This window comes from Diceros bicornis, chromosome X (assembly GCF_020826845.1).
Source record: "Diceros bicornis minor isolate mBicDic1 chromosome X, mDicBic1.mat.cur, whole genome shotgun sequence".
NCBI lineage: Eukaryota > Metazoa > Chordata > Mammalia > Perissodactyla > Rhinocerotidae > Diceros > Diceros bicornis.
In genome coordinates, this window is record NC_080781.1 from 33387132 (window position 1) to 33403418 (window position 16287).

A 16287-nucleotide genomic window follows, 5' to 3' on the forward strand; every position below is an offset into this window, starting at 1 on the left:
CCTCCCGGATGTAATGTCCATCCCTTGTCTTTTAGGAACATTATGGCTCTCTGACAGGCCTTACCCTCAGCTGGATTGGGGATGGGAACAACATCCTGCATTCCATCATGATGAGTGCAGCAAAATTCGGAATGCACCTTCAGGTGGCTACTCCAAAGGTAGGGAAACTTTCTGCCTTGAGACTAACCCCCTCTAAAATCATCCCCAGAAGCAATTACCCAGTGGAAAAAAACCTCTCTTCCATTCAAGGAGAGCACAGGTGAAGCCACAAAATTTAGGTTGTTACCAGCCCTACTATTATAGCTATCTGGCCTCTTGAGGGCCCAATTTCCCCCCTCTACAATAAGAAAGAGTCTTGGCTGATGCCTTCATCCTGTGAGTCTGTGTTAAAAGCATGTCTGAATTATCCCTTTGAATGTCCTGAAACCAGCCATTATGATGACTGGCATCCTTGTGCATTGCTACCGCAAAGGTGAAAAAAGCAATGAAATCCAGACAGCATAGAATTCCCAAGGTATGGGGAGGATGCTGTCATTTTTCTAATACCACAATTTGGTAGAAAAATGTCAATCTAATGTGAGTCTGTGTTAAAAGCATGTCTGAATTATCCCTTTGAATGCCCTAAAACCAGCCATTATGATGACTGGCATCCTTGTACATTGCTACCACAAAGGTGAAAAAAGCAATGAAATCCAGACAGCATAGAATTCCCAAGGTATGGGGAGGATGCTGTCATTTTTCTAATACCAAAATTTGGTAGAAAAATGTCAATCTAATGTGAAGGTCACAGTGATGGTATCTACACCAGCTTAGTGTTTCAAAACTCAACTCCAGGGGCTCTTCAGCTTTTTGAATCCGAGTCCCACGTGGCTGTGAAGATGACTCCTGCATACTTCCTACCCTGCTGCTAATCTCTCACAGAACGTACAAGAAGTATGACTTCTTTCATAGGTCCAAAGTAACCCTTTTGATACACAAGAAACTGGTAATAGCTGTTGCCTCTGAGAAGGAGAACTGGGAAGTTCAAGGATAGAGATAGGAGGGAGACTTTATTTTCATGGTATATACTTTTATATGGTTTGAATTTCTTAAGATGTAAATGTTTTACCTACATAATAACATAAATCCATAAATAAATACATCAAAATAAAAAAGTGCAGATCCCCCTAGGAGAAGCCCTAAGTTAAGATAACCCCAGGCTCATACAAAATAAATAGGCCTTTTAGAGGATAAAAATAAACCCTACAAGAGACTCAAACACAAATCAGTCCTGAAGGATCCGCACAGAATCTTTTAAATATCCCATCTCTACTGAATTGTTTCCCCCTTTATGTTTCTCATTGGCTACTAATATCCTATCAGGAGTCTTTTGAAGAGAAAAGTCCCCTAAATAGAAACCGTTTCAGAAACAAAGTAAAAGATAGAATTGACCATCTCACTAAGAGACGACTATTCACAATTACTGTGCACCAGTGTGTTTCTGACCAAGCATGTGTTTACTCTTATCTCAGTAGTCACTGCTGTGGTTCATTCTGATACACTAAGGCATCCAGAGGTGAATACATGAGGCCTAAAAATTCCTCCCTGCTTCTACTTCTTGAGTTTGAGATGTTTATTTGCCAATCACTGGGAACATGAATTACACAATGTGGATCAGTAGATGAATTTCTCCAATAGCGAATACCCAAATCCTGAGGCTCTCATGCACTCTTCACCTGCCACCCTACCAACGTCTTGGGCCAGGTTCCCCACAAAGAGGACCCCCCCATGAGGATTTGTGTACAAGTGATTTATTAAAGAAGTACTCCAAAAGGAGACCTATAGGGGAATAGGGGGAGCAGGACAGAGAAAGGGAAGAATCTAAGCAAGGGTGCCATTTATAGTACAAACTCATCCTGGTTTGCCCGGGACTGAGGGATTTCCGGGTACATGGGACTATCAGTGCTAAAACTAGGAGAATCCCAGGCAAACCAGGATGATTTGGTCACCCTAGTGCCATGTCAGGAACAGTCCCACAGCAGGGATTTTCAGCGTGATCCCACAGATGAGCTCTGGAGTGTAAGTTATGCCCCAGAGTTGTCCCAACCTGAGGCAAGGAAGGTGGGCTTTCATCCTTTGAACCAGTTATTGGTCAAGGGCAGAAAGCGGAGGGGGGTGGTAAATCCTCTGGCACTTTTGGCAGGGAAAGCAGCCGGGTAGCCAGAGGGCAGTCTTCTGGAAGAAGAGCTGCAAGTGCTAGGTGTTAAAAGCACACTGAAATGGGGAGAGGGAGCAAAAGCTGTAAAACGAGATCCTCTGATGGCATCTGGGTAGAGCACCAGCATTGTCTGCTGCATCCTGCCAAAACAAAACCAAACAAAATGCTTTTCCCTAGTGTTCTTGCTGAACCAGTTTGAGTCAATGCACCCTGCTTCCTTAGTTTGCAAGAGCTGCCATAACAAATTACCACCAACTGGGTGGCTTAAAACAACAGAAATTTATTGTTTCACAGTTCTGGAGACTAGAAGTTCAAAACCAAGGTGTTGGCAGGGCCACACTCCCTCTGAAGCCTCTAGGGGAGGATCCTTACTTGTCTCTTCCCACTTCTGGTAGCTCCAGGTGTTCCTTGCCTTGTGGCTGCGTCACTCCAATCTCAGCCTCCATCTTCTTCCCTCTATGTCCGTGTTTCTCTGTACAAATGTCCCTCTTCTTATGAGGACACGAGTCATATTAAATTTAGGACCACCCTAATCCAGTATGACCTCATCTTAACTAATTACATCTGTAAAGACCCTACTTCTAAATAAGGTCACAATCTGAGGTTCTTGTTGGGAATGCATTTTTGGAGGATACTGTTCTATGTAATACACTTGCCATAGAAGAAATGGCAGGCATAGGCAACAGCATATATTGGAAGCCACCCTATTATAGTAGACTTTGGGGACTCAGAGAGAGAACTCTTACAACAGATAATTCTCCTTCATTTAGCATGTACCGAAATAAAGCATCAGATCTGACATGTGCTTAAGGCGCTTCTTTTTCACTTTACGGGAAGAGTCAGCACACTCTCACTACAAAGCTAGTTTGAAGAAAGGCTCTGTATTAATGCAAACTATTATTGCATTTAGTTTTTACAGATAAAATATACATTAACAATAATTATTCCCTGCTATACGGTGTTTTTGGTAAGGCTTTATTCTGTTGGAGAAATATATGATTTAAACATTTTATTGCATGTCAGAGATGTTTTATTAACATCAAAGGAAAAAAACTCCAATATTACAGAGTAATTTCACTATTGTTCTTATGCAGAAACTCATTTAAATGATAAAGAGTATTAAAACCTGGTTAAACCTTGGTGGGAGTAAGAGTTTTAAAAAGTCTTCTGGAAAGTCTGATAGTGCAGAAGTTGTTCCATCAATTTATAAGTAAACCTATTTAAAGATAAAGCTAGGAGATTTATTGTAAATTTAAGAAGCACTGAAAAGGTTCAGGCCATAATTAATCTATTTCCCCATTCTTTACCCAAGAATAACTTACACGTTCAAGAAAACATAATTTTGTCCTTGATTGTAAAATTGCTCCATAAACTATTGATGGTAATAATTTTAGCATTGTTCTAAGTGAATATTTAGACTGCACAGGGTTTGTTAATCACCTTATTTGTCTGGTTTTAAGATTTATGTAAAAGCCAATGAGTGATTTAGTATTGAAAGCTGAGCAGTGAGTAAAAAATTCCTCTTTGTATTCTCAATCACAGCCCAGTGCATGCAAGGTTGGGTGATTTTCTAATTTCCAAACCTCTCTGTTGGTTCTCTAAGTATGTATTGATCTTTCTCTAGGAATGATTATACTTAGGGAGTATAAAACCTGCTCCCCAAAGGGAAGGTTAAATTTTCAGGGCAGGAAGCCCATGAGGTAATAGCCAAGTCTCTGCATTTATGTTTACCAGTATGAACAGTCACAACGTTAGTTACTAAATTAGCAAGCCTTTATTAATTACCTTTCCCAAATCCCAATGAACAAAGCTCCAGAATTTATGGCTATTCGAGGGTGGTAAAGGTGCTAAAATGTCTGTGGCCATCATCATCAACATCTGAGTAGTTTCTTTCCTTAAGAATTGTGTAATGAGAAAAGGAACTATGGTAGACAATCATCTGCAAATAAACACAATTATTAAATGAATAAACCTGAGCATGCCTGTTGCGGGTTGAGTTTCCTGAGAATCAGACTCTGAGACAGGGTTTAGCGTGCAGGATGTTTATTGAGCCATGTCTTTGGTATCAACACCTGTGGAAGGGAGAGGACGGAAGCAGGAGTGGGCAGAGGGAGAAGCTGAGCTGTGATGCAGGCCCAACAACAGCCTCGGCTGACCTTGTGGAGAGTTCTAGATCTGAGATGGCCATTCAGACCTGTCCCAAGTTGGGAGGAGGGAATCAGGTTTTCATACTCTCCTGACAATCAGTCATTAAATGTAGGTCACTCTGGAAGGGTACGTGACCTTCGGGGAGTGGTCTCTCTGCATCTGAGACAGTGCTCATAGAGGGCTGACAGCTGAAAGCCATCTTCCGGCAGCACGCCCAGCAGCTGGGGGAATAGATCGTTTATTCATGAAGGGGGATCTGGGTGGCACATCACAGTGTCCACCACAATGCCCTACTGAGAATTTATAAAAACTAACTCATAATAAATGCTAAGATTTCAGGACAATGAGAAGGATGGAGGAAGGTGAGAATAATTACAGTGTTTGGACTGACAAGACTTCCGTATGGAGGGTCTGGAGGTGAGGCTGGGCTAGAGTTTTGACAGAGGAGCTGACATGTTCCAATGAAGACGCCCAGGAGGGGAGAGAGGGGGAGGTGTTCAAGGGTGAAAGGCTGTGATAGCAGAAAAGGGCAAGACATGTACAGGGATGGTAATAAGATTGGCTTTCCTTCAGCAAGATGTTGAGAAGAATTAAAAGAGACAGAAGCAGGGGATGTCGGTGGGGAGCCTTGCTACTCTTAATTAGCTTCGACTAAAGAAACAAGTAGTAAACATTGAAGGCTTCAGAGAAAACAATTCTTGCTGCTGTGCATGGAACAGATTGGAGGGTGAGGATGGAGGCAGAGGGACTGCCTGTGGGGTCTGGAATAGCTTGGCGGGCTTTAGCTGCTCCCATAATGTCTCCTCACCTAGAGTTGAGACTAGGATGAGCAAGCAAGGCGCCTATGGTGCAAAATTTGTGCTTGCATGACTCTGACAGTGAGCGCCTCCTTAGGTTTTCTGCCCTAGACACCTCGCTTGCCTCACCCAAGTCCCGACCTTGCCCTCACCAAAGCATCCCAAACAAATATTTTAGCAAAAACAGTATACTTGCTGTGTAAATGCCATTTCAAAGCAAGCACCCTTCACTCACAACACTTGCTGGTGTGTGCAAAAGAATAAGATGTGTGCATGAGGACTGTTAGTATTTAGCTGGGGTGGTCAGGGAAGGTTTTTCTGAGGAGGAAACACCAACACCTGAAAGTGTTGTTCACATGGAGTGGGTGGGGAAAAGCATTTCAGATAAAAAAGCATTAAAAAGAAAAAGCTCGTGAGAAAATTCTGAGACAAAAATGCATTAGGTTGTAGAATTATGTATATAATCCTCTTAAGCTCTTAGAGGAACAAGAAGAGGTGTTTCTACCAACAGCTAGAAAGCACCACACCCTGTTTGTCTTTGTGACTAGAGATCAAAGATTTTAAAAGAAAAATGGGGCAATTGGTTACCTTTTTAAATTCTAAATAGCACTATTAAGTTTTGAAATTCTAGATGTAAATTTTATATTCTACTGAACATGGTTGGACTACAACTTAAAAAAGGGAAGGAGAGCAGGAATGTTGTTGAAAGGAAAATAATGCATATATAAGAAAGCATATGTAATAAATTTGCCTAAATAACAGTTAAATTCTTCCCCCTGCAGGGTTATGAGCCAGATCCTAGTATAACCAAGTTGGCAGAGCAGTATGCCAAGGAGGTATGCTATTTGTATGTAAAGTTATAATTGCCTTTCTCTGTCCCATGAAGTTGTTTAACCTGAATGCTTATGTATGCCAGAATGATACCCAGCTGTCGCTGACGAATGATCCATTGGAAGCGGCTCGTGGAGGCAATGTATTAATTACAGACACTTGGATAAGCATGGGACAAGAAGAGGAGAAGAAAAGGCGGCTCCAGGATTTCCAAGGTTACCAGGTTACAATGAAGGTACAAATTGATGCCTCTCTGAAGGTTCATTAATTCCATTTGTAAAGGCCAGAACCATCTAATCACTCATTCACTTTGGGGAGAGCAGACTGTCCTTTCATTCTCTATAAAGGACTCACTGACTGTATCCCTCAGGGATTTCTCTCCTCCTGAAGATTAGCTATGTCCTTTGGAAAGACACTTTTGTCCTGGCTCAAGGAATTTGAAACTGAGGTGGAAGAGAGAAGCAAGCTTTTTCCTCTTACAGCAATGGAGGCATCAGAATGCTTTACCCTTCGTGTCTTTAGGATGTTAGGTTACTTCTATTGCACACAATTTGTTCTGATTTCTCCTCTAAGAAAAGCCCCATAATTATATTCTTTAGCTAGTCTTTGCCTCTATTTTCTAAGTACTCTCAAATCCAGTTTAGTTTTGCTAAGTGCCTCCAGGGCATTGCTAGGGGAATCCCATCTTATCTGATGTCTATTTAAATATGAAGCAATGCTTCTCAATCTTGAGCATGTTTTAGAATTGCCTGGAGGAGTTGTTAATACATAGTTGGCAGGACTCTACTCCCCCAGGGATTCTGAATCAGTAGCTCAGTGGTGAGACCCAAGAATCTGCATTCTACCAACTTCCCAGATGATGCAATGCTGCTGCTCCAGGGTCACACTTAGAGAATCACTGTTCTGGAGGAATACCCTAAAACTCAGGTGTACATTGGGATTTTGTCAGCAGAGCAACTAATCTGTGTTGGTGGAGAAAGGATTTAAGTGATTACAACAGATATTTTATTGATAAGGTAATAAATAAACACAAGCTCCTTATTTATACATGTCAATAGAATGAAGTTTCAAAAGTAAAAAATGAAAACGTCTTTGCCCCATCCCCTTAACAATGACTATTCCCAGAGGCGGCCACTGTTTAACAATTTGATGTGTCTCTCTGCAGACCTTTTCTGTGTATTTACATATGCCTACAGATACACACAACTATTGATTTATCATAAATGGTATATTAGACATATTGTTCTGATTTACTTTTCCCACTTAACAAATCTTAGATTTTCTTGTCCATTTCTCCATTTATTTATTTATTTTGGTGAGGAAGATTGGCCCTGAGCTAACATCTGTGCCAATCTTCCTCTATTTTGTATGTGGGATGCCGCCACAGCATGTCTTGATGAGTGGTGTGTAGGTCCACGCCTGGGATCCAAACCCGTGGAGCACGCGAACTTAACCACTACACAAACCTAACCACTACACCACTGGGCCAGCCCCTTGTCCATTCATTTAGATATTTTTCATTCTTTTTAACAGCTGCATAGAATTCCAAAGTATGAGTGGACCATAATTTACTTAAAATGTTTCCTGTTGATAAATTAGGCTATTTCCAATTATCTCAATTACAAACAATGCTGCAATGAACATCCTTATAACACGTATTTCTTTGTGCAAGTATTACTGGAGAATAGATCCCAAGAAGAATTTCTGGGTGAAGTGGTATATACTTTTTAAAATATGGGAAATGCTAAACTGCCTATCTAGAAAGGATCAACAATTTATACTCCCTCCACACTCTCTCCATTCTTAGTTATTTATATTTTTAATTTCTTAAAATCTGTTCTCATGCTTTTAAAAATTTATATTTCCCTGATTACTAATGAAGTTAAATGTCTTTTCATGTTTATTGGCCATTTCCATGTCTTTTTCTACAAATCACTATCATATCCTTTGCCCACTTTCTATTGTCTTTTGCCTTTTTATTATTGGTTATAGGAGTTATTCATATATTATGGCTAATCCCTTGTGATATACGTGGCAAATATTTTCATGGAGAAAGTTTAAATTCCCTGTGGTTTACCTCCTACTTACCTTGACCAACCTTAGACATTTTTCTGGTGCTGGGACTGTAGGCTTGAAGAACAGTCATCTCACTGATGTATGACTGGTTCAAACCTTATTCCTTTCCTATGTCACTTTGCCAGTATTTTAGAAACTCAAAAAGTTCTGAACGTAGAATTAGTGTGGGTGGTAAAACAAAATTTTAGTACAAAGGTAGTAATTTTGAGGTAAGAAATTATGAGGGAATGTAGTTTTGAATCTGTAAGTGAACAATGGAAATGGATGGGAAAATGTAACTTTCAGGAACCAACTGTTGGAGAAAATTAAAACTGTTGGGACATTTGCATTAAGAATGAAACATCTAGTGCATAGTGCTCATAATCCTATTTAATGTACTCCTATCTCAGTGCTCTTTTTCAAAATTGTTTTAACTAGTGATGAAGTATGCTTCAAGTGCTAAAAACCACAATTTGAAGATAACCTCAAAATATAATGCAATCGCATAAAAGCAACTTTTAAAATATATTGAGGTGTAATTGGTGACTTTTGCTATCAGTTATATATTACACTAGTAGAGTTATTTACTGAAATGTCCACTGTCCCACTAGACAGAGTATCAGAAAACTGAGTTATTGGTTTAATTTAGAGTGATGATCTCTCAAACAAAAAAAATGACTATAAAGTTTCATAAGTTGAAAGTACCATATACATTTCCCCTGGGTGCCTTGAGCTTAAACGCTCACTCTGCCCCTTTGTCTCTCCCTTTGCATTGATCTCTGACTCCAGGCCATATGTGTTTTTTTTTTTGATTTTTTTTTTTTTGTGAGAAAGATCAGCCCTAAGCTAACAGCCATGCTAATCCTCCTCTTTTTGCTGAGGAAGACGGGCTCTGAGCTAACATCTATTGCAATTCCTCCTCCTTTTTTTTTCCCCAAAGCCCCAGCAGATAGTTGTATGTCATAGTTGCAGATCCTTCTAGTTGCTGTATGTGGGATGCGGCCTCAGCATGGCCGGACAAGCGGTGCGTCGGTGCACGCCCGGGATCCGAACCCGGGCTGCCAGTAGCAGAGCACACGCACTTAACTGCTAAGCCACGGGGCTGGCCCCATATGTGTTTTTAAATATTGAAGAAGACAGATGTGATAGCCACATACAACAGTCAAAACACAGTCTTATCCCCGTCTCTTCTTTAGACTGCTAAAGTTGCTGCCTCTGACTGGACATTTTTACACTGCTTGCCCAGAAAGCCAGAAGAAGTGGACGATGAAGTATTTTATTCTCCACGATCACTAGTATTCCAAGAGGCTGAAAACAGAAAGTGGACAATCATGGTAAGCAAGAAATGGGGACTGGAGGATAGGAAGGACTTCTCTGCGTGGCCCCACCTTGGTCATTCATGCCTTTTGGTAAATAATAAGCAACTGGGATTATCCACCTGCATTACTTACTCATATGACATCTATTTTTTTCCCCAGAAAGTTCATAATATATTATTATTGCTTATTACGTTTATAGTGTATTTTTAATGGAGTAAAATTGACCTCCTTCCAAATATATCTATTTTAATCAAAATTCTTACTGCTCTTGATCAGCCTGAGCACCAGCCACCATTGTCTGCCAACCATCATAAGTTGTATAATTCTTATTTTACAATCCCCTTGGTAATGTTTATAGAAGCCCCCAATTTAGTGCCTGGCACAAAATGGGCATTTAAAGAAATCTTATTTCCTTCCTACTCTCTTTCTTCCTTTCATGACTTGCCTAAATAATTGTTTTGGTTCTCTACTTGACTTTGGCCATACAGACACATTTGTCTTTAGGTATAGAACATTTCCAGAATTGCAGCAAAACTAATCTTAAAAATTATTGGTCCCTTTAATATAATGCCAGTAGTTTCATCTTTATCATTGCTATTTTAGGAAATATTAACCTCGTGTCTCTGCTTTACAATATCCCAAACGTCACCTTCTTCTCTGGAAAACTGAATACTCAAGTGCCCTAATTTAGTACCACCATTTTCTAGCTTTTAGTGATTTAACTGACCTCGATTACTGTACCAGCCAGGGTCTTACTGGCAAACAATAGACTCCACTCTAGGTAGATAAATGGAAAGGAATTTATTGAAAGATATTAAGCAGCTCCCAGAATCTCTGGGGAAAGAGGGTGTGGTGAATCATTCTTGGATACCACGTATTCAGAAACAACATAGGCAGGAAAATTGCCCAACAACACTGTGGTTCTTTTGTAGCCAAAACACCACTGAGACAGCTATCCATAGCCTGGTACCTAAGGCCCTTGAAACTAAATGCCAGATACTCCATTATAGCTGCTCCTGCTGAACCAGATACCTCCACCTACATATGGACCAGAAGATCCAATTTGCCAGAGGATGGCTTTCACTGCAGGTTGTTCACTTATGGTTCCAAGTCTTGAGTAGAAGGAGCTGAGTGGCGTGCCTCCACCCTAGCTGCAAGGGAGTCTAGGAAATGTAGTTTATAGTTTCCAACCCCTGGAGTAGAGAAAAACAAGCTGGAAAGGACTATCTACTAATTATTTATCTAATCTATAAGTGGGGATAGATAGGGTTATTGTGAACATTAAAATAATACAGGTAAAGCATTTAGTATGGTATCTAATCACTGTAAATATTGTTAGTATATTTATTGTCACCATCATCATCTTCATTGTTGATCTAATAGAGTGACCAAGAGAGATTCGAGCTCCACTATGGCTGCTTGGAAGCCAACCATGACTCCCTTTGCAATGAAAAATTGTATATCACACCTAAATTTGTCATACCTAATAAGAGGGATGATTTTTTTTTTTTACTGTACCTTTCAGCTTGCAATCTCAGGACACTAACTTTGGCCCAAATGGCAATTGCTATCTCATGTAGACCAGTGCTTCTGAAGCTTTAATGTCCATTTGAATCACGTAGGAATCTTGTTAAAGTGCAGGTTCGGATTCAGCAGGCTTGAGATGGGGCTCAGGATTCGGCATTTCTAATAAGCACCCAGGTAATGCAGATGCTACTGTCCTGTGGACCACATTTTGAGTAGCATAGATGTAGATGACCAAAAAGAAAATGTGAGCTCTCCAACCATATACATCAGGAAGAGACATAGCAAAAAATTTTCCTTGAGCTCTATTCTATTTTTATTTATTTTATTTTATTTTTTTTGTGGGAAAGATCAGCCCTGAGCTAACATCCATGCCAATCCTCCTCTTTTTGTTGAGGAAGACTGGCCCTGAGCTAATATCTATTGCCAATCCTCCTCCTTTTTTTCCCCCTTTTTCTCTCCAAAGCCCCAGTAGACAGCTGTATGTCATAGTTGCACATCCTTCTAGTTGTTGTATGTGGGATGCCGCCTCAGCATGGCTGGACAAGCTGTGTGTCGGTGTGCACCCGGGATCGGAACTCGGGCCACCAGTAGCAGAGCAGGTGCCCTTAACCACTAAGCTACAGGGCCGGCCCCCTTGAGCTCTATTCTATATCAGAAGACGATTGAAGTTACAAAGATAAATCAACCTAAATCTGTTACAATAGGTCCTTTGTAGAAATTCAGAGGGGATAAGCTAAAAGAAACCTGTCTAAAATATTATTTTTGGAGATGTTCTGCACTTCTGAATTTTTAAAGAGCTTATTAAACAGCATCTTAAATTGAATTTACTTAAAAAATTAAATACATAATGTATTCACATGGTTGAAATGTTTACAATGATAAATATATATATGTATATATACACACATATATACAATCAGTGAAATCTTATGCCCACCCATTTTCCATCCATCTAAGTCCTACCAACATCTCTCCATCTTCCACCTTCCCGAGGTACCCACTATTATTAGGGGAAAATATATTTTAAAGAAAACAATACACATAGCCATGCTAAAATGAAGGTAGAGAGTCTAAAATAAAAAGAATACTCAACTGAGAGTGAGGAGACTTCAATTCTACAACTGTCTTTAATACTAGTTACGTGTGTCATCTTGGATAAGTATTACCTCTCTAGGTCCCAGTTTCCTCACATATAAAATAAGCAGATCAAGCTATATGGATGGCAAATGAGTTTTAATCTTAGGTCGTCAATCTCATCAACAGGCTATTTGGAATCCTATGTTCTGAAGGTTCTAAGCCTGCCTGTGGTCTCGGATAGAAAGAGTGGCATAACTGACTAGTAATACTTGCCATGTATTCTGGAAGGAAGGTGGTGACACATGTGCTGCACTCTTTATGTCTCTGAGCTAGATGATTTGGTGGTCCCATTGAGTTAAGTTCATTTCAGCAATCATATACTGAACATCTACTGTGTGCAAGGCCCTCTGCCAGGCATTGGAGATTTAAAAAATGAATATTGTGCAGTCCCCACACAGCCTGTACAATTCACAGAAGCATAGTTTCAAGTGGGATGAGAGCTTAGAGATTGTCTAGTCTAAATTCCTATTTTATAGGGAAATAAATTATTCTTAGACAGCTTATTTAGAATGGCATTTAGGCTCAGCACTGTTTTGATAATTTTTTCTGGTATGCTCTAAAGGCACAATACTTGTTTTCTTCTAGAACTTCCCTATCCAGTACAGTAGCCACTAGGCGCATGTGGCTATTTAAACGTAAACTTAAACTAATTAAAATACAATAAAATTTTTTGTTTTTTTTTTGTGAGGAAGATCAGCCCTGAGCTAACATCCATGCCAATCCTCCTCTTTTTGCTGAGGAAGACCGGCCCTGAGCTAACATCTAAAGTACAATAAAATTTAAGATTCAATTCCTCAGACATACTAACCACATTTTAAGTGATCAATTACCATATATGTCTGGTAGCTATACTATTTGTTTCTGACAGCAAATACATAGAATATTTCCATCATTGCAGAAAGTTCTACTGGACAGTGCTACTGTCTAGAGAATGATTTCTACAAACACAATTTCATTTAAAATTAGGATAGAAGAAGGAAAAAATCTATCAAGTTCTGAGATGTCCATAATGACTGATGTAAGGTATATAGCTAAAGAGGGTGAAGAGCTTATTCTAAAAGTATATAACATTTTTAAAGCAGAAGCATATTGTTTTAGCACTGAGTAGCTTTTTTTTTTTTCCAGAGGAAAAGTTGCCCTGAGCTAACATCTGTTGCCAATCTTCTTTTTTTTTTGCTTGAGGAGGATTTACCCTGAGCTAACATCTAGGCCAATCCTCCTCTATTTTGTATGTGGGTCACCACCACAGCATTGCTGATGAGTGGTGTAGGTCCGTGCCCAGGATCTGAACCCGTGAACACGGGCTGCTGAAATGGAGCGTGCCAAACTCAACCACTATGCCACTGGGCCAGCCCCCCAGAGTAGCTTTTTAAGGCCTCCATGCTGGGTGATTTCCAGCATTGCTGTTCAGAACACTCTAGTAATCACATCATTCTCTCCATAGTGCACAGGCCTTTGGATCCCTTTCTTGAAAAAAAAAAAAAATACACCCTCTCCTCTCCACAAAGCTTGCTTTTTGTATTTTTCAATAATTAGTAAGGCTGTAGGACTCACAAAAAGTCAGGTGGGTTTCTTCTTCTGCCTACAAATTTTAGGGTGGACCTAAAGTAACCTAAAAGGACCCTGCAAAAAAGCTGACACTTCAAAGCACTGCTATCAGGATAACCCTTAGATACGGAACACCATTGCAAATGTAATTCATGGTATTTTACGGTCTCTTCTCTCCAAGTTAGTGGTGCCAAATAAGATACAGGACACTCAGTTAAATTGGAATTTCAGATAAACAACAAATAATTGTTTAGTATAGGTATGTCTCATGCAATATTTGGAACATACTTAGAGTTAAAAAAAATGTTATCTGAAGTGCCAATTTAACTGTCTGTATTTAATTTATTTAACTAAATATGGCAACTCCACACCAAGTTGATTTTTTAAGATTTTACATTTGAAAATAAATTTGACACATGCAATGACCATTAAAAAAAAAAACAAAACCTGAGATGCGGTCTCAGGAACCCATAACAAAGCTTAAAATAGTTTACCTGGAAGACGTTCCCTTATCCCAGATTTTGGCCTTCCTGGCTTCTTCTTGTCATTCAGATCTCAACTTAAATGTCATTCCCTTAACAAGGTCTTCCCTGGCCACTCACTCTTAAGTAGTTCCCCAGCCTCCTTTATCTCATATTTTATTTTATTCTCTAAGGACATTTATCACTACTTGATATTTTCTTATTTGTTTGTTGCCTGTCTCCCTCACTATAATGAAAACTCCTTCATAAGCGCATTGATCTTATCTGTAATGTTCTTCACTCTACCTCAAATGGCACCTGACCAATACTCTCAATATGTGCTCAATACATTTTTGTAGCCTGAAGGCAATATAGGGTATTGATTCTAGAAAACAGGCTTTGGAAATCAGGTTAAAATTCTGGCTCTCTCTGTGATCTTGGGCAAGGACTATAACTTCTCTAAGCCCAGTTTATTCATATGAAAATGGGGATAAAAATAGAAACAACTTCATAAGGTTGTGAGGATTAAATGAGGTGACAGTCATCTGAGCATAGTGGTCAAGCTCTAGAGACAGGCAGGTGCAGATCCACCCCTTACTACCAGCACTCAGGAAAATACCTACGCCCTGGTTTCCTCATCTGTATTTTATAGCTCTTACCACCTCGCACGGTAGGAAAGGATATTAAATGCTAGGATACACATAAAGCATTCACACAGGGCCCAGCACATGGTAAATGTTCAATAAATACCTTCAATGGACACTTTTGAAACCTAAGACTTGCAGTTCTACAGGCAAAGGACGCATGTATTGTATGGTTGAAAGGAAAGAGCAAGTACCTGAAAGTTAGTAAAACTACCTCTTAAGACTGGAGTCAGAGAAACCCAGGTCCAAACTCAGTTCTGTACTATCTGTTGTTTCCAGGATTGATTTCCTCATCTATAAATGATAATAACAGAAGCTACCTTAGAAGGTTCTTGCATTAAATGAGATAATGCATAAGCACTTCTCTCTAGCTTACTGCAGCACCTAGCACAGTGCCTGGGAAATATTTCTTAGCTGACTAAACACATGGTAAGGCACTTAGTCTGGTACATAGTAAGCACTAAATAAACATTTATCATCATTGTTTCTGATATTATTACCATTGTTATTATTGTGGAAGTTGGGAAGAGTAAAAGTGAAAATTACCATTTGTGGATGATAGCCTAATGGGAAGCTATAGTCTTGGTTATAAATATTCTTTCACGAGCACCCAGATTCAGATAGACATTATTTGTTAGCCCAAATAATTTACTTTTATTACTCTACATCTGATTTATTATAAACTTCTCTAGGTTACAAGTGACTAAACCACAGTGTAAACACGAGGAAGGAAGGGATTATATTTCTCTAAAACCAGCCAGTACCTAGGTTTCACTTACGACAGGAAAATCCAATCATGGCTACCACCATGGTATCTCAATTCAACTCTGTCACCCACTAGTGCTGGAATGTGGCCTAAGTAAGCATGGTGTTTTTGTATATATTGGGGTCAGCCTGATTCCTCTTGACCTTCCTTTATCCAAATAAAAATAAATATTAGTTCGGAACTGTCCCCGTATCATTTCCTTGGGAAAACACATTTTAACCATAGGCCCTCAAAGCTGCAACCCAGTTCCCCTTCCCTAGGTCCCTAAGCAGACTCTTGCTAATGTTTACTCATTTCTTTCTTTCTCTTTCTTTGTTGTGTCATGCCAGGCTGTCATGGTATCCCTGCTGACAGATTACTCACCTCAGCTCCAGAAGCCAAAATTTTGATCCCATGATGCTTGTTAAGAAGAAACGATGTTCTTCAGTAACAAAATGAGTCAGTTTGTGAGGAAAGGAGAAGAAAATCTAAGAAATAAATTCCAATACATGGTATAGATGAACAATATGATATTGCTTTGCCGTCGTGAAACCTTCCTGAAGCCCTTAATTTAAGTGCTGATGCACTGTAATACATGGCTTGACTTGGTTTAAACTCTCTAATTCATAATTTCAGAGTTACATTTGGGTATCATATTAATAATCATATACATTTGCTTCAACTAAACATAAAATACTGTGTTCATAATGCATAATGTCTAAGCCATTAAATGTAATCTATGCTTATTACCTTAATAAATTATCACCCACACTAATTTATAAGTAAACATTTACCAGGGAGTCAGCTGCTGGTAGATCTGTGGGCTGTGTTCATATCCCCCAGGACCAACAAGAAAGCCAAATGATCCATCTTGCTGA

General features: G+C 39.5%; 1 protein-coding gene across 1 annotated transcript in view; it reads left to right on the top strand.

The window, feature by feature from the left end:
• OTC (ornithine transcarbamylase) overlaps nucleotides 1-15886 on the top strand; it is a 60474-nt gene extending 44588 nt beyond the window's left edge. The window contains exons 6-10 of the mRNA XM_058535210.1: nucleotides 36-158; nucleotides 5925-5978; nucleotides 6059-6208; nucleotides 9225-9362; nucleotides 15760-15886. Coding sequence (XP_058391193.1) covers nucleotides 36-158; nucleotides 5925-5978; nucleotides 6059-6208; nucleotides 9225-9362; nucleotides 15760-15819 — 525 coding nt within the window. The 3' untranslated portion in view covers nucleotides 15820-15886. The remainder of the gene's footprint in view (nucleotides 1-35; nucleotides 159-5924; nucleotides 5979-6058; nucleotides 6209-9224; nucleotides 9363-15759) is intronic.
• The last annotated feature ends 401 nt before the right edge of the window (nucleotides 15887-16287 follow it).